Source organism: Xenopus laevis, chromosome 2L, assembly GCF_017654675.1.
Source record: "Xenopus laevis strain J_2021 chromosome 2L, Xenopus_laevis_v10.1, whole genome shotgun sequence".
In the NCBI taxonomy this organism is placed as follows: domain Eukaryota; kingdom Metazoa; phylum Chordata; class Amphibia; order Anura; family Pipidae; genus Xenopus; species Xenopus laevis.
The window spans coordinates 97577073-97596391 of record NC_054373.1 but is presented as its reverse complement, the minus strand read 5'-3'; the positions used below and the strand labels follow the sequence as shown (position 1 = coordinate 97596391).

Genomic DNA, 19319 nt, shown 5'->3' with positions numbered 1-19319 from the left:
CACACTTGCAAGTGGTGAGCAGCTACAGGTCTCAATCCAAGGACTATACCATGCCTGGCTGAGAAGAACAGCAGAAGTCTCTGATAACTCTGCCAAACTCTACACTTGGGAAGTAATATGACAACTGCTTGTCCAGAAACAGTGCAGAACAGCACTCTAAAGAATTCAATTCACTTGTAGAAGATGGACTGGAGATAAGTACGATACAAGTACGGCATGGAGCAAGATTTTTATAAACCATCAAATTCAACAAGAGCTTTATTCTGACCATATGAAAATGACTTTGCTTCAGACTCTGTAGCTGATCAGCATGTAAGCATCACTGCATTGTTTAATGGATTAGTAACTTCTCTAGTGCCTGCAAAATTCCCTTGGAAATGGAAGCTGATATTCCATCCCTGTTCCTTCTGCTTGTGATAACTGGTCTGTGCTTGTGCAATGGCTACATATCTGAAGAAACCTTACAAACTGCACAGGTAAATATCAGAGGCATACTTTCTTTTTATATCTTTGTTCTATAGCATGTCAACATACTCTGCAAAGCTGATTGAAATCCCATACTGAGTTAGTTCCATATTACAACTTTCCTTCGCTCTGCGACTGTTTTTTTTTAGAACTACAACTCCCATCATCCTCCTTTAAACATGATGAAAATTGTTTCTTATAGGGGTTGTTCACCTTTAAATGAACTTTTACTATGATGTCGACGCTAGAAAGCGTCTGAAGTAAAAAGGCAAATAATTTAAAAACTATAAAAAATAAATAATGAAGACTGATTGTAAAGTCGCATAGAATTAGCCATTCTGTAACATGCTGAAAGTTAACTAAAAGTTGAACCACCTTTAGGCTAAGGGTCTGCTCTAAGATTCGGGGAGATTTAGTCACCCAAAAAGCCTTCCCTCACGAGGAAACTTCCGGCGACTTCAGAAAATGAAGCGTTCCTAGTGCCATCCCGCTGTCAGTGGGATGGCACTTTGAGGGCTTTATCTGAAGTTGCCAGAAGTTTCCTCGTGAGGGAAGGCTTTTCGGGGAGATTAGTCGCCTGAAGAAGAGGCAATTTGCCTTTAAATCTCTCCGAATCTTAGTGTGTGTCCTTACTCTTAAACCGATGTCGGGGTTAGTATGGGTAACTACCTACTGCCGAATTCTTCTGTAGCTGCCCATTCCTCCATATCCCAGGGTGGTGTTGAACCCTGACAAAACAAATGCTGAGCGGACTCTATTTATAAAAGGTAGGGCTGTCTATCCTATGTTGGTGGGTACTGCAAGTGGACCACAGTTTCAGACTTACTTATGTAAAGTGTAAATGTGGCATCTTATAATAACCATTCTCATATACTTCTCCAATCTCCATCCATTGTTAGTTTGGGAGTTGTATTAAGCTTACTCTGTAAAGGTGTTGTCAATATCAGATATTATGCCCTAATGAGTTTTTCACACTTACCCTATTTACAGTACTTTTGGGGCTAAAAGGCAGTTTCTCCTGCTTGGATCCCCCCAGAAAATTCTCTTCACCCCTTTTTTCATACAAGGCCTTTGTATGCATAAAGAATATGTTTTAAGCAAAAGGTAAATTTAGAATCAAAAGGTTGCATATAGAAATTTACCAAACAGGTGACACTGTTTTTAACTAACTGTTAATTACTTAAGTGATTATGTTGCAGCCCTAATCTACAACTATATCTGAAAAGTGCTGCTTGAAATCTTTGGGGCATGGATAGTTAATAAATGAAACATTGTTGAGCCTAATCGAACATAAAGTTATTAGGTATGTGAGAACCTGCTAGTGAAATTCCATTAGGGATATTTTGCAGATGTGTGAAATAGTTTCTTTAGACAGAGCTTGTAACCAGTGATCATGGCTTCTTAAAAATGTGCCTACAGCAACAGTAGGTATTAGTGTAAATCAACATTAGCTTTGTTTGCTATGATAGGTGCAGGCATGAATCCTAAGAGCAGGGGTGGCCATATGTTACCAGTGCTGGTTCTAGTTTTAGTGATGCTATTCTATCACTATCTACCACCTCAAGATTCTTTATATTGTCATGTCTTTATTGCAGAAAATTGTGCACTACTTGTTTCAGCTAATCAGCCTTCATCAGGGGCAGCCTGTTGAGAAGCACGAGAATACGGACTTATACGATAAGGACAACCCTGTATCTAGCTGACAATATGTTGTTTATTGTTTAGTGATTTTACTTAATAAAAAAGTAAGGGGGTAACAATAGAGGAAACAAACCATTTAATAACTTCTAGATATGTTGTTAGATAGATATTATAGTGTTTTTTTTTATTTAAATGAATCAGTGTGCGTAGAGCCCTGATTTTCACAATAGCTCTCTCCCACTGTGCTTTCTTGTTGGGGGATGATTTATGTATTCTTTGCCACTTTTGACCCACTTCTGCCTTCTCAGCACATTCTGCTTTGGTTTTCATGTGGAGCAGCCCAAAGCAACATGTCTCCACTCTGTACCCATGCTTTCCTACCTGGTGCCAGCAAGCCTGGTCCCCTCTTGTAGTGATGTCTGCACTTGCCTGATTTAGTGTGGTACACAACAAAGCTCTGCAGACATGGGCAGTGCTCTGCACCAATGCTTTGCTCCAAGTAAACAGGCAGACCATAATGGTGGAAGTATTGGGAGACTGAGACTGTATTTAAAAGGTGTTTCAACTGCTTCATTAGCTACTATAGACAGGAGTGTAACACTAGAGACAAAAAATACAGAGGCAGCTGGGGGACTTCTAAGCACAGATAGCCTGGCTAGACCATTTTTATGTAAAAAAAAAAAATACTATAAAGGTGGTGTGGATGTGTTGAAACCTTTAAATATTTGAACTGGTCTGGTAACATAGTAGCTATTGCCACTAAATAGAAATACAAAAAAAAGTATTGGAAAAAGTCATATTCAGAAAGAATACATGAAAACATATAGGGGTTTATGTAATCAAAGGAAATACTTTTGCCCAGGGGCAGTAACCTATAGTAACCATTCAGCAGGTAGAATTCCCTGGTCACGTGTTTAAAAGCAAACATCTTATTGGTTGCTATGGGTTACTGTTCCTGGGAAAACTTTGTGCCATTTATTACATATGGGGGTAAGAATCTTGCTCTATTTTCTTATTTTATTTACTTATGTGTTAAGTATAATAAATTAGTTATTGTGTAAAATAATTTTTGGCCATGAAAATAATCTTGTCTTGAAAAACTAAAAATTATAATAAAAAAAAAAAAATACAAAAAAATGATCTAGGGCCTGAAGTTGCCCTTGCTTTGTATTATCACAAATTCTATCAAATCACATTATGTCTGTTCATTCTGAAAATCTAATCTGTCCTAATGGTGTGCACATTGTGTGCCATCTGATAAGGAAGTGCGATGATTCACAACTCTTCTTCACTTCCAGTTATACTCCTGAATGGTTATATCACACAGTATCTGTCCATTGAGCCCGAGGGCTGATCATTCAGATACCATGCTGTTTGGACAGTACTTTAGAAGATTAGCAGTTTAGCCAAGGCCCCTGGGGGTATGGTTTATAGGCTAGAGTGTTGTCTATTGTTTAGACCAGGACATGCCAGAGATGATACTGATAATTCAGGTGTAAGTTTCAATTAGTTAATTACTTGATAATTAAAGGCTACTTTGAGTATCTCAGCTGTGAACACCTGGCTTTTGTTTGCATAAAGCAACACCTTAAAATAAAAGGGTGGAAAAAAACATTAGCCTATAGCTACCCATCTGTTGTATTTGGCTGTAAAATCAAATTGATTTTTGGAAAATAAAAACAGGCCTGCTTCTATGTAAACAGAACTTCTGGTTATTTCTGACTGTGCAGACCCTGGGAATCCCCCAATATAAAATGACCATGCTTCCAGTTTTGCAAGGAGTTCAGTATTAAAGACTAAAACAATCCCCCCAACCAAATCCCTGATTTGGTGTTCCGAAACTGCCACCTGCTGCTGTCAGTACAAGTGCACACTGTAACATGAGTCGCAGAACTTGGCCAGGGAACACAGACAGGCTACCTTACATTCAACAGAATGGGAAACATTAAAGATAATGGTGGAAAAGTACATTTTGAAAAAGAGCTAGCTGGGATCATACAATCTAAGGGGCCGATTCACCAAGGGTCGAATATCGAGGGTTAATTAACCCTCGATATTCGACTGGGAATTAAAATCCTTCGAATATCCAAGTTGAAGGATTTTAGCGCAAATAGTTCGATTGAACGATCGAAGGAATAATCGTTCGATCAAACGATTAAATCCTTCTAATCGAACGATTCAAAGGATTTTAATCCAACGATCGAAGGATTAAATTTAGGATAAATTTAGGAAAGCCTATGGGGACTTTCCCCATAGGCTAACATTGACTTTGGTAGCTTTTAGATGGCGAACTAGGGGGTCGAAGTTTTTTCTTAAAGAGACAGTACTTCGATTATCGAATAGTCGAACAATTTTTAGTTTGAATCCTTTGATTCAAAGTCGTAGTCGAAGTAGCCCATTCGATGGTCGAAGTAGCCCAAAAAACACTTCGAAATTCAAAGTTTTTTTACTTCGAATCCTTCACTCGAAGTTAGTGAATCGGCCCCTACAACTCCAGTCAGTGAAAGGAAATTGGGTGCCTGGCAAATTAGTGCTTTGCCAATATTTCATAGAATGAAAAAGAATGATTTTTTTTATATACATTGTGGACAAAGGGGGCCCCATCAATATTGATGCACAGTGTTTTCTGGCAGCAAAATAGCTTAGTCATTTACAAGCCTACTGCCCAGTTATCTGTGCATGTATGGTTACAATAGAGTTGTGGCAGATAATGGACCACAGACAGGCAGAACATTTCAGGCATGTAGCAGGGCTGGCAGATCCACAAGGGGGGAAATATAGCTCTCTCATTAAAGGAACAGTAACACCAAAAAATTAAAGTGTTTTAAAATAATTAAAATATAATGCAGTGTTGCCCTGCACTGGTAAAACTGATCTGTACTATAGTTCAAATAAACAAGCTACTGTGTAGCAATTGCAGAAATTGAAAAAAGGCTATTTGGCACAGGTTAAATAATCGATAACAGATTATGACTCCATTATGTTCTACAGAGCTTATCTGCTGTGTAACTTGAGCCTTTTCTACTTTGAATGGCTGCCCCGTGACTACACAGCAGCTTATTTATATAAACAATAGTAGTGTTTCTGCAGCAAACACACACGTTTTACTAGTGCAGGGCAACACTGCATTATATTTGTATTACTTTAAAACATTTTTTGATGTTACTGTTCCTATTAAGCTCATGTCCTGTATGCTAGTTGGCCATCCATAGGTCAGTCAATTAATGCTAAATGCTAAAGTTGCCTGTGTGTGCCTTCCCTCTGCTTTTATAGTCTTATAGCTCTCATACTTCAGGTGTCATCTTGTGGTTTTGGTGGTGCAAGATTTGACCTCAAAATCACTTCCACTAAAGCCAACCTGTAAATATTCGATGAATTATGAACAGTTTCTAAGGCTCAGTTGAGACGTTCTATGTATTTTATTATATCTTTAATATATTATAGAGTATAATATATCTTTAATATAATATAGAGCAGGGGTGCCCAAAAGGTAGATTGGGATCAAGTAGACCTTTAGCTGGTGATCAGTAAATCAACAAACAGCTCCTCTAAATCACGCTCCTATTTCATGCTTTTCATTCAGATATTTATTTTAAAGTTACATAAGAAATAGTTGTTTGTTAAATACAACAACATACATGTTCTCCTAAATCAATATTTAAGTAATATTTTTCATGGAACAGAATGCTAACAGTGCTTTTTTGTATGTAGCTCATAATGGGACAGCATCACTTAAAGTAGACCTCACTTTAGTAAAGTATGGGCACTCTTGTTATTGAGTAACAGTCGTTAGTCTGCAAACTAAAAGCAGCTAACTTACAACAAGAATTTTTTTTTTGAGGATTGCGATTGCTCATAACCGTCTGATAAATATGTTCAAGTTCCTTTCAATGATTCAAAAGTGTCAGTAACAGCTGAATCATTTCAAATGAAGACTAGAACTACAGGCTTTGGACTTTGTCCACATAAAATGTTTTATGGTCAATAATTTTTATTTTATTTTTCACAGAATAATAACAGAAGCTGCAGTTCCATACATTTTATTCTTAATAATGAAAAGTCTGATAGGTTGCCAGGAAGGAAATAAAGAAATATAGAAAAAGAGAAGAAAGATAATGTGCATGGTATCAATAAAGGACCCTAAAAAAGTCACTGGTAATTAGTAGGATACTGACTGATACAGTCTTAATTAGGTATAAAAGTAATATAAAACTATATACCTGGATTATTGTTCCGCTCTCTGTTTTGGACAAATGCTATCCCAGCACTCCAGTCCTTATGAAATCTGAAGAATTTTGCATTATATTAGTTGAACATCTGTTCATATGAAGCTTTTTAGGATGTCAGTCGTGAGAAAATTTTAGATTTCCAGGTGGAAGCGAGTCCTTGCTATGAACACATATAGTTTTAAAGGGACAGTATTCAAACTTTTTCAGAATTAGTTCCAGTGCTTTTGCTGAATATACTTTTTGCTTATAACTTTAATAATTAAATTTTTATTTATTTTTCTATTTCTGGCATCAAGGGTTGGGGCAGACGGGCAGATTCAGGGAGATTTAGTCGTCTGGAGACTAATCGCCTCTTTGGTGTGGTGACAATCTCCCCGAATCTCTTCCGTCTGCTTGAATGAAGAATCGCCTGCGATAATGCACTCGAGGCGCTTCAATTTCCGAAGTCAGCCAAAGTTTCCTCGTGAGGCAACTTTGGGCGACTTCAGAAATTGAAGCGCCGCAAGTGCATTAGCTCAGGCGATTCTTCATTCAAGCAGACGGAAGGCAGTTCGGGGAGATTGTCGCCATGCAGAATCTCCCCGAATCTGCCCATCTGCCCCAACCCTAAACAGGGCAAACTCTGAAATTCAAGTAAAGTCACATTCTACTTCTTGTTCATACAAACACAATCAAAACAAATGAGCTGCCTGCTGAGAAGCCTTCTGTATAACAAACTCCTACCATCCCCTAGTCACAGCCTGTTCAGCTTTGAACTGAGGAGCAGCTCATTAGACAGAGGCCTTATGAATGGACTTGTGATTGTGCACTGAAGAACAGGAAGTAGAGTCTTGCTTTAATTTTTAAATGTTTGCCTTTAGTGCAAAAAATATCCAACCATAGATTTTTTCAAAATTAAAACAATAGCAAAAATGATGTTCAGCACAAGCTCTATTCATTTAACTAATGTCGAAAAAGAGGATATAGAGCTCTATTAAATTTGATGCCTGTCTGACTGGTACATAATGACATGCGGGGCCCAAAGTTCAATCCATCTGATGGGAAGCAATTTGTGCACCATTAGGACAGACTATCATATAAAAGACAGGTCTCCATTGATAGTTTTCATCACTTTTGTAGAACTTCACAAACATGAACAGTTATTGCACTGGCAATTGGGATTATCACTCAGAGATACTCAGATATACCTTTCTGGGTTTTACCATAGCCTTTTTATAGGAGACCACAAGGAGCTTATTGGCATTTAAAAGAAATATCCTGCTATAGATAGCATTTATGTATATGTGTGCATGTGTTTGCTGTTAGTACTCCTCAGTGCATATGTTGAATTCTTTCCCTTCTATTTTGGCATGGCCTAGGTTCAAATCAGACATTTTTAAAAACATAAATCCTGTTTCATTATAAAGGAGACATTAAAATGATTGTCTGAAAATCCAATTAGCAAGTCATTTGACAGTGTTCATGTGGGAGAAACAGACACATTTGTGAGTTATTTTTTTCCCAAACAGTACAAGGCGTATAATAGTGTGAAATTAGCCTTCTCTGCTTTTGTCTAAAACTTTCTATGGGCACTTTTGTTAAACTGACTACCATGCTGTGCTTAATACAGTGCCTCTCTGAGTGCGGCTGTATCCTTTCATTGTGTACAAGGCACTGCAGGAAGTCTTTCATGTTCTCAGCAACTGGGCATGAATTCAGCCTAATGGACTGCCAGATGGGATCTTCATTTTTACTTCTAGACTGCTGTTGTGTGCACTCTGGGCACTCCCCGTGATCAGTTCTGTTGTGAGGCCAGTCTGTCTAATGTAGAGAGAGGGCAGGTGGGGTAGTTTTGCAAAATGTCTACCTTAATAAGTAAACTGGCCATAATCTGCTCGGCATCATAGTCACATGTTTGTTTTGCTCTTGGTAAAAGCTATTGGCCCTCTCCACTTCAGATTATTATTCTTTGTGTCAAGCTCTGTTTAATAAATCAAATTATTTTTTGTGCACTAACAAAATACATGATATGTATGAAGTTGCCAAACATAGGAAAAGGTAATACACTAAATTCACGGAAGCATGAACTATATTTCTGTGGTAAGCCTTTGTGGCTATGGTTAGCAGGAAGTTTCATTTCTATTACAGGTATGGGATCTGTTATCCAGAAACTCATTATCCAGAAAGCTCAGAATTACAGGCTATCTCCCATAGACTCGTTTTATCCACATAGTCCAAATGTTAAAAGAAAAATATTTTTTTCTCAGTAATAATTAAACAGTACCTTGTACTTGTAAAGATATAATTAATCCTTACTGGAGGCAAAGGCAGCCTATTGGGTGTATTTAATGTTTTAATGATTTTCTAATAGAATTAAAGGAACAGTTCAGTATAAAAATAAAAACTGGGTAAATAGATACACTGTGCAAAATAAAAATCTTTCTAATACAGTAAGGGGCCGATTCACTAACTTCGAGTGAAAGATTCGAAGTAAAAAAACTTCGAATTTCAAAGTGTTTTTTGGGCTACTTCGACCATCGAATGGGCTACTACGACCTTCGACTACAACTTCGAATCGGACTATTCGAACTAAAAATTGTTCGACTATTCGACCATTCGATAGTCGAAGTACTGTCTCTTTAAGAAAAAACTTCGACCCCCTAGTTCGCCATCTAAAAGCTACTGAACTCAATGTTAGCCTATGGGGAAGGTCCCCATAGGCTTTCCTAAGTTTTTTTGATCGAAGGATATTCCTTCGATCATTGGATTAAAATCCTTTGAATCGTTCGATTTGAAGGATTTTATCGTTCGATCGAAGGAATAATCCTTCGATCGTTCGTTCGCACTATTTGCGCTAAAATCCTTCGACTTCGATATTCGAAGTCGAAGGATTTTAATTCCCAGTCGAATATCGAGGGTTAATTAACCCTTGATATTCGACCCTTTGTGAATCGGCCCCTTCGTATTACATTACATTTTTGGCTAACTAACTATATAAGATACATTTTTTATTTTGCACAGCCTGTCTATTTACCCAGTTTTTATTTTTATACTGAACAATTCCTTTAAGGTATGAAGAATCAAATTTCGGAAATACTTATTTTCCAGAAAGCCCCTCGTCCCAAGCATTCTGCATAACAGGTTCCATTCCTGTATATACGTAAGGCCAATCTGTATAAATAAGGCCAATCTATTGGACCGGGAATAGAATTTGAGTAAATTTTCTTTTGTATAAAATGGGACTTTCTGGATCCAGCATTCTGTTAGTTGAAATATTTTTCCATTTGTTTAACTGTGCTATTCTTACTTGAAATGTAATACATATACTTTTGGTTTAATATAGAAAGAAGACGACATTCTAGAGATGAAAATGAAAAGAATAGCACACGGCGGGCATCACTATGTTGGCCCCATCCCCCAAAAATCACACACAGCTCCAGGCCTTACTGATCTTTTCAGTTAGACAGGATTTATTAGGCAGTAGTATATGTTGTGCAGGATTTATTTACAGTCCCAGTGGTGCAGTTGTGACCACAATCAGCTATGACAGCAATCAAAAATATATTGGGAAGAGAACTGGATCCACCTCAGTAAAAGACATTGCCATTTTGTTTAAGTGTAAAACCTAGTGTCTTATAAGTACTTACTGTAGGTACTTTCTGTTTTTCTTATTAACTATCTGTAATAAGACCATACTAGCAGGCTAATGTTAAACTTACTCTACAATACAGATAAGTATTGTATATGAAGTTTATGTTGTCTACATTAAAAAGAAAACAGCATCTGAGTCTAGATTTAGGAAAGATTGCAGATTTCTTTTCCAACAAAGCCTGAGCCTGGGAAGAGTCTCATATGGCCAGATTTCTGCACCTTTATGTTGTCCTCTTACTTAGGACGTAAGCTGTAAGGGGCAGGGACTTTCTACCTACTATGCCTACTATCACACGGCACTTAGCGGGTTTATTAAGGTTTGAGTTGTGTTTTCCATGAAAATTAGAGTTTTCCAGGTTTAAAATTTTAAGAAAAAAAGTTTAAGAAAAAAAAAATCGAATTTTTGGAGATTTATTATACCCCGACCCTGGGGGTTGGGGATAAAACACCATCTAATCCCGGTTTTAGATCTACACCATCTAAAACCAAAAATACACCATCTAAAACCTGTCAAGGTCATGTAGAAATCAATGGCAGAGGTCGCTTGAACCATTTGAAGATGTTAATAGCCTGTTTGAGTTTTTTCAGAGGGTTTTGGCCAAAAACTCAAATAATTAGAGCGATTCGAGTTTTTTACATCAGAAAACTCGATTAACTTGAGTTTTCGGGTTTCGCAACTCAAACTCGCAGAATAAAGTTTTTTCCATTCGAGTTTACCATTTGATTTGTGTTTCATTCAGGTATAAAAAACTCTAACAAATCAATCTTTGATAAATAACCCCCTTAATCTCTGTATATTTATACTTGTTTTTTCATTTATTATAATTCTGTCTTTCCTATGTTATACATACCTACATCTTGTCCAAATATCAGTAGTGACATGATATTATCAATATCAAAGTATCAACCTTATGTAACAAGAAATAAATTACATAGCATCATTTTAAGCCTGTGTAACATTAAACATTAATGAATTAAAAAGAAAAAGATGTTATTATCCCTCAGAGGAACAACAATCTTATCTAAGGCCATACTTGCTATTAATCATCCCAGGGTCAGCAGGTTACATTCATCAGTTGAAGCCCCTCTTGGGTCTAAGGTCACAGTCACAGTCTGCCACCCACTTGTTAAATGGGCATATTCTTTCCAGTTCATTATGATATGAATATCAGAATGCTTTTCTTACAGCTGAAATAAAGGCTCTTTTGGAGACTGGTGAAGAAAGTCTGTGCTATGTCATTTAGCTGAATTGAATTACTACTGTTTGGCTACCCAAAGGTCTGACACCTCATATGTTAGATAGATGAACAGTATTTCAGTGATGTGCAAAACAGAATATACATTATCTGCTGAAGAAATTAGGTGTTTTGCAAAGTAATAATTGGTAGTGCTTACAAGATGGTTTTGTTTATTCCCTGTATAGAATTACATAGCCAGAAAACTACTATAATCGGCAAAATGCATTTGATTCCTTTATTTAAATAGTAAACTAAAAGAAGTGTCTTATTAAGTGGTAAAACACTTTTAGACATGGTATATTATAGAGCATGATAAACTATTCTCTGGGTAAGATTAATGATCTTCAATGGGATTTGGAAGGCATTTGAATATTATAGCTGTCAAAGTTATGTTAACAGAATAAAGTAGCAGAGTGACGGCAGTGCCTCTGCGCTCCTGAACATGAGTGTAATATCTATAATATTATATAATAATAATAATATATTATTGGCTTTAACCAATAAGGAAAAAAAGCATTACATCTGATGTTATGACGAGGCTGCTTTGGGGGTGCCACATGTCTGGAACTAGATCTATACTCAATCAGCTTGGTTGTTTTTCTGCAGTGTTTTCTACCAAAGTAATAGCATGCTTTCATTAATACACAGTGATACATTTATTGAGTTTGATTCCGAATCAGAGTTGGGGCAGTTTGCATATAGATATGTCTAAGAGTTCTTATGAGCTTATTTTCAGTTCATTATTATCAATATGAATCAAATTTCTGTATTTAGGTAAGTTAACCTTAAAATTAAGAAAACATGATAGAGACATGCCAAGGATTATCCTAACCTATACAAGGGATTTAGATATCATATATATACAGTACATGTATATGATGGCATAATAGCCGCAGGTTCTTTCTGGTGAGTAAGGCCTGGAAGATGACTTATATAATGTAAGCCTTATGAAAAAATATTGAGAATCAACAGTGACAGTTATGTGAATGACAAGATGATGAGTAGCAAAGGTCCAGAATATAAGGAAAACAAATAAAAGTAAGTAGAATAAAAGAAATACTGAAATTGAATCTGCTCTCACTTTGTTATTGTCAGAGACCACTAAAACTAGACTGAACAGAAGCCAAATGGAAGGAAAAATATGTCCAAATATGTCTTTAACATGTCTGACTACAAAACCAAAAAAGTGCAGTAAGATACATAGCAAAGTTATGTTCTAACCTAAAAAATGGATACACTGATTCCTACTTACAACAGTGTCCATATGTAAGCTTATAACCCCCTTGCTAGGCATATATGACTTCTGTTCTTGCTAACATGCAGGCATTCATTAGAGGCACCTTTTTCATTGCATGCAGGAGGACTTCATTTGATTCTCTACCTAACAAGTAACAAGGTGATATAAGCTCTAAAGTAATTTACTTTTCGCTATACAGACACAAGGACAGTAGGGGGGGGACTATTTTATATTTTAATTTATTTTTAACGTGTAACTCCTTCCTGATTTATGGTCAAATTTATATTTTGTAATGGGACAGAACTCCATAAGCAAAAGACAGACATGATGCACATGCTTACCTTATCAGCATTCTTGAGAAATATGCTGCCCCAACTCCCAAAACCAATGTAAACATAACTCAGACTTCCAGTGTAGTAATGTGCCTCACTGATAAGCTACAGTACTTATCAGGCTGTTACTCACCCTGTTGTAGGTAAGGTCAGCAGGAAATTAATTCATATGTTCTGGCTAAGCATTTAAAATTTAATAGACTGAATCACCGATTGTTGTACTTGCTAACAGGCTGTGGTTCTATTGGACTGGTACAGAAACCCAAACAATTATGTACAGCATTTCTGGCCTACTTCTTTAGTTAAGCTTTAGTTCTCCTTTAATGAAGAATAATTTAATATATAATTGTAAAAGTGTTTTGTACAACAGCGTTTCAGATTAGCAGTTAAAAAGATCCAAACCAACAATCCCTTGCATTTATCAGCACTGAACCTCATTTGCCAGTTTGCTGCCCAGTTTTCCAATTTCCAATGGAACTTATAGTTTTGCACAATTAAGAATTATCAGCCAAAATAGAAACAGTACTTTCAATCCCCACCTCCTGATCATTAAAGGGATGCTGTCATGGGAAAACATGTTTTTTTCAGAACGCATCAGTTAATAGTGCTGCTCCAGCAGAATTCTGCACTGAAATCAAAAGAGCAAACAGATTTTTTTAATATTTAATTTTGAAATCTGACACGGGGCTAGACATTTTGTCAGCTTCCCAGGAGCCCCCAGGCATGTGACTTGTGAGGGGCGCCAGGCACGTACCTCTTCAGACGCCTTCCCCTAATTCGGACTGCTGGGGCCAAGAAGCTGCGGCAGCTGTTTCTTCTCCAAGCTCGTGTGTGCGCTTCCCCTGCACATGCGCACTAGCGCTGCCTCATCACTTGCGCTCATCTGCACATGCGCGAGCAGTTGGGGGGCCACGTAGTCTGCCGGGTTGCCCTAGCCCAGAACTGTGATAAACTTCAGTCATCCATGTCCCACTGAGACTCCTTCAGTTATATAGGAGAGTAGGAGAAACAATAGCCTGTCAGAAAGCAGTTCCATAGTGCAGCACTGGCTCTTTGTGAAAGCACATAGAGCAGCAAAAGATCATGTTACCTACACAACCTTTTACAATAAAACTGTTCACTAATTATGCTCATTTTAGATTTGTTAAAGAATGGGTTATTAGAAAAGTAGGTTCCCCTAACCTGTTTATTCAAGATTCTAGATTTGAAACTGATCTCGAAAATTTGATATATAACAATGCAAAACAAAGGAAATGTTATGTTAATTTTGTTTGTATTTAATTTTTCTCCTTTCTCTAATTTCTCACATCCTATATTGAATGCATGTTTCTTTAACAACAGTAATTATCATGTATCACTAATTGGACATGTGTTGTCCAAAAAATGTATAACATGCTTAGAAAATTTATAAAAAAACTATTTAAAAAAAAAAGAAAGAAGAAAAGTAGGTTCCTGTGTAGTGGAAGCACATATGTCTACCTGATGTGATAATCTGCTAATATTGTAAAAGGTTTGTGGAATTGTAATTACTTAGGAAAGCTGTTGTTTGTTGTACTTCTTGTTTTAACACTATTCCAAAATCATATTGTCTCTTTTTGGCAACGTATTCCTATTTCCTCATTGACTAACAGGAAAGTTCCAGTTTCCCCCCTACCAACATAACGGAAATGTCTGACTAGACCCTGATGTTAGTATTGTATATGGCACTAGAATAATAAAGCAACTGCAAAGTTCCTGTGTTTATTATCTCAATCTGATAAAGAAAACGAGTTATCTTTGGCAAGTGTAGTTGTGTATGCAGACATTGGTTTGACAGTATACACAGACATTTAAACAATGGAGCTGTAAAATATATAAACGAATACTGTCATTTAAAAGAATACTTTCATTACAATATTTCTCATAAATGTCAGCCTATAATAGTATAATGGCCTCAGGTTTTCTCTACATATGATATCCATTTTCATATTATTTCAGTGGCTTTGGTTTATCTCATAGTTTGTTTTGCTTATGGCATCTACTTGATGGAATCATTTTTGTTTTACTTTTGTAAATATCTATCAGAATGTTATTAATATAGATGTTCCCCTTCTAATTTGTTACTGACTCGGTTTGCAGTTTTAACCTGTCAGGCTTTCTTATCAACTCATACTACCCACTTATTGTGTTATTTACTTTCTTAACTAGAATTTATAGACTTTATAGACTTATATACATGTATTAGTAATTTAAGTCGTTATTTCAAAATTGTACATTTTTTATTCGTTTCTACAGGTGTTTTTGGAAAAATATGGCTACCTTGAAGAAACAACAAAACAACATAGTGGAAAACAGCTTGCATCAGCAGTCAGGTATGTGATCATGCTATTGTACAACACGACTAACTGCTGCAACACAAAACCTGATATTAGGGGCACATTTACTTAGCTCAAGTGAAGGAATAGAATAAAAAATACTTCGGCCATCGAATTGGCTACTTCGACCTTTGACTACAACTTCGACTTCGAACGATTCGAACTAAAAATCGTTCGACTATTCGACCATTCGATAGTCAAAGTACTGTCTCTTTAAAAAAAACTTCAACCTCCTACTTCACCTAAAACTTACCGAGCATCAATGTTAGCCTATGGGGAAGGTCCCCATAGGCTTTCTAGCAAATTTCTGATTGAAGGAATTTCGTTCTATCGATGGATTAAAATCCTTCGAATCGTTTGATTCGAAGGATTTAATCGTTTGATCGAATGATCGTTCGAATGAATGAATAGCGCTAAATCCTTGACTTGATATTTGAAGTCGAAGGATTTAACTTCAATAGTTAATTAACCCTCGATATTCGACCAATAGTAAATGTGCCCCTAGGTGTGCAACCCTGCAGCCTGTGCAACCCCACACCAGCCACGTCCAGGTTGCTGCAAGGTGGAATTAGCAACAGCTGAAAGAATATGAAATTGGAACCATCTGGTCCATACTAATAAATTCATTGCTATAAAACAAAGTAGCCAACACTTTGCTTTAATCATATTAAATATGTTGCTTATTATCTGTAAAATATAACATCATTTCTAGGATATACTGTACAATATGTTTATCTAACAATACCTTTATATTTATATTGTAGGGCTTAAAATACTGGCAGTTGGGTAGGGGTTTGTCTGACATTTGGGAGCAGATAGGTAGATGTAGCTGCATGAAAAACTAGCTTGCTGATTCGAATTATTAAATTACTTTTTTGGTGTTATTGATCTTTGCCCTTTTTCCATTAAAGGAGGGTCTGAGGTACAGGGAGATTATGGTTTGCCTAAGGCCACAAGCAGTCAACATAGCAATTAAAGCCAGGCCTCTCTGTCTCTATTTTCAAAAACACTAAGCAATTCTTTCTAGCGATCCGTGCTGTGAGTCCTCCCATTTCAATTAGATTTTACTTAGTAACAGTTGTAATTACTATGAAACATTGAGAAAATACACGCCTTTTCCCACTGTTGTTCGGCTGTCATGACCTTTCTTTTTTCAAATGGACATATCCTGCAGAACCAGCATATTGGGCAGAGATAAGAATTACTGTACATAGCAGAAAGAATATTCTGCTGGCCACAAACGAAAAGATTTGCTCACTGTGTGAGAAAGTAGTGGATGCATTTCGGCCACCCACCTTTCATATTAAGGACCTATTTAATCCCCTCTGCACAGGAACACATAAATGAGCAAATGTGGACTTTTTCCAATATTATTTTTCATCCCACCCTATAGATATCTAGGCAATCCCAAGCCGATATCATTCAATCAGTTTATCATTCTGACGTTCAAACATGGTCAAATAAACTAAAAGATTTAATGTAGTTGATCATTTAATCAAAACAGATATGTTTAGTTGTCTGTTAAGGCCGTTATTACACTATACATAAGCCACATTTTTGAAAAGGCCACATAGATTGCAATGTCCTTATTTAAGTCAATGGAAGGGAATGGAGGCAGATCATTTTCTTTACCAGGGTATTTCAGCCCTGTGTGCCTTTCGGTGCCTTATTTCAGTGTTATTTCACATAAGTTTAAAATGGAGCACAGTGAAAAATGCTGCTATTTTGCCTGATCTCCTTTTTTATAGCTGAGTTTCTTTATCCTTACTATCCTTCTATATCCTCATTCTCTAAAAATTTTAATAAGCTGCCAAGAGCCATAAAGTGTAGTGACATATTAGTATTTATAAAGAGCCAAGATATTTATTAGTACTGTATATTAGTGGGGCGTGTGTATTAAGCAATAAGAATACATACAAATAATGATCCATACAGTATAGTTTACTCACAGAGCTTTAGGTCTAAGAAGAGAATGTATTGTTGGCTGGTTTTATAAAACTGTGTAGAGTTTGGTAACTAAGATCATAAAAAATACTTAAGAAACGTTCCCATGAGTCTTCTCATTTGCTGCTTGTTGAAATCAATTTCATGCTTTAGGCCTCAGTTTCACCTTCCCTGGTTCTTTTCATTTTCTACAGCTGGCAGCTGGAGATAATGTAGAGAATCCATGCTTCTTTAAGATTCCTGCATTGTCTGATCTTTGCTAAATGTCTACTTTAATTATGCACACAGCCCATTTGTTCATCTTATACTTAAAGGAACAGTAACCTCTAGAAAAGCAGCAGTGATAAAGCATTGGGAATTGGCATAAAACTGTACAATTCTAATTAAACACCATTATTATAACTATTGTTATTAACACATATTTACAAAGTACCAACATATTCTGCGACAATAAATAAGTGTATACAACAAACATACAGTTTACATTAAAAAAACAACTTATACATTTAACTCCTACTAGTGATGTCCTAATGACTACAAGTGAACCTCTTTAGTGATGAATCATTCTCCCTCAAGGCATAGTTTTTAAGAATAGGCTCACACAAATAAGGCTTCTAGTTTGGTGAGCAAGACACCTTCATTGATAATTTCGTCCTTACTCCTACCACAAAGCATGTACATATACCCCAGCCAGCGTGACCATAAAAACACCAAATCAGATCCCAGTGAAGGTCAGACAAACCACATCTACTGTAGCACTGTGTTCTCCTGAAACAAAATAACTCATTTTCTAAAACAAAAAACTCCTCCTGAAGGACAGCCTCTGCAGTCTGGCAGATCTAGAAGACTACTGTTTTATTAACAATAGGCTACAAAGGACTACTCATTATTGGAAACAGATGGTTATAAATGCATCCACAATTTAAAGACACCAGTGCTTTATTTATTTAGATACAAAATACAACTGTCATTGGCAACCAATCACATCTTTACTTTCATTTTGCCATGCTTAGTGGGCATAATTAATTGCTGATTAGTTGCTATGGGAAACTGCCCTCGTAAAAAAACGTAAGTGTTTTAAAGTAATAAAAATATCATGTACTGTTGCCCTGCACTTTGTAAAACTGATCTGTTTGCTTCAGAAACACTACTATAGTTCATATAAACAAGCTGCTGGGGAGCAATGGCGGAAATTGAAAAACGGCTATATGGGACAGGATAATTAATGGATAAAAGATAACACCATTAGACAGACAGAGCTTATTTGCTATCTGATGTGTAACCTGAGCCTTTTCTCCTTTGAATGGCTGCCCCCATTGCTACACAGCAGCTTATTTATATAAACAATAGTAGTGTTTCTTAGGCAAACGCAGCATTTTTACCAGTGCAGGGCAACACTGCATTATGTTTTCATTTTATTTTTTGACGTTACTGTTCCTTTAAATGGACTAGACATCTTTTTTTAATGCCTGGGTTTTGAAAATGTTTGTGAGACAGATAGAACATATTTAATAGCTGTGTTATGTTAAACATAAAGGAAATATGGCATTTGATACATAAAACAGATACATACGAATAATAGATAGATAGATAGATAGATAGATAGATAGATAGATAGATAGATAGATAGATAGATGGATGGATGGATGGATGGATGGATGGATGGATGGATGGATGGATGGATGGATAGATAGATAGATATAGAGACAATACATAAATGTGCTTACATGTTGAGAATCGCCTCCAGAATTCAGTGTGCACCTTGTAAGCATATATTACATAAAATCTTCTAGAGACAAAACAAAGTGACTTTGCACTTAATACATGAATCTTATCGTCTGACGAAAACCAACAGCTGGTGAAATGCATCTGAAGACAAGGAGGGAAATGATGCCAATGGGGGTGGGGTGTCATTTACTTATTTGCTTTCATATTTAATATGTTTCCACATATTAATTCTAGGTCCTTGTAAATATTTGGACCATTGCACTGAAACCCACACACTACCCAGAAACAGACCCATGTAGTAATCATACAAACCACCAAGCTGGTGTAATTGTGTCTAGCACTGCCACTGAAATCACATGTATGGGATCTTTTAAAGTCTGCACCCCAAGACTACAATGGTTTCACATGTGGAGGGCATACACCAGACTACTGTTACAGTTCTGTAAAATGCTGGCTAAGCAACACAGATGGAAGCAGAGAATTCGCTGTTTTAGGCTTTTGGGTTTCATGCTCTATATTAC

General features: G+C 36.6%; 1 protein-coding gene across 1 annotated transcript in view; it reads left to right on the top strand.

The window, feature by feature from the left end:
* Positions 1-19319, top strand: part of mmp28.L (matrix metallopeptidase 28 L homeolog) — a 37176-nt gene continuing 17857 nt past the window's right edge. Inside the window, 2 exon segments of the mRNA NM_001172229.2 lie at positions 1-476; positions 15047-15123. Of these exon segments, the coding sequence (NP_001165700.1) occupies positions 378-476; positions 15047-15123 (176 nt within the window). The 5' untranslated portion in view covers positions 1-377.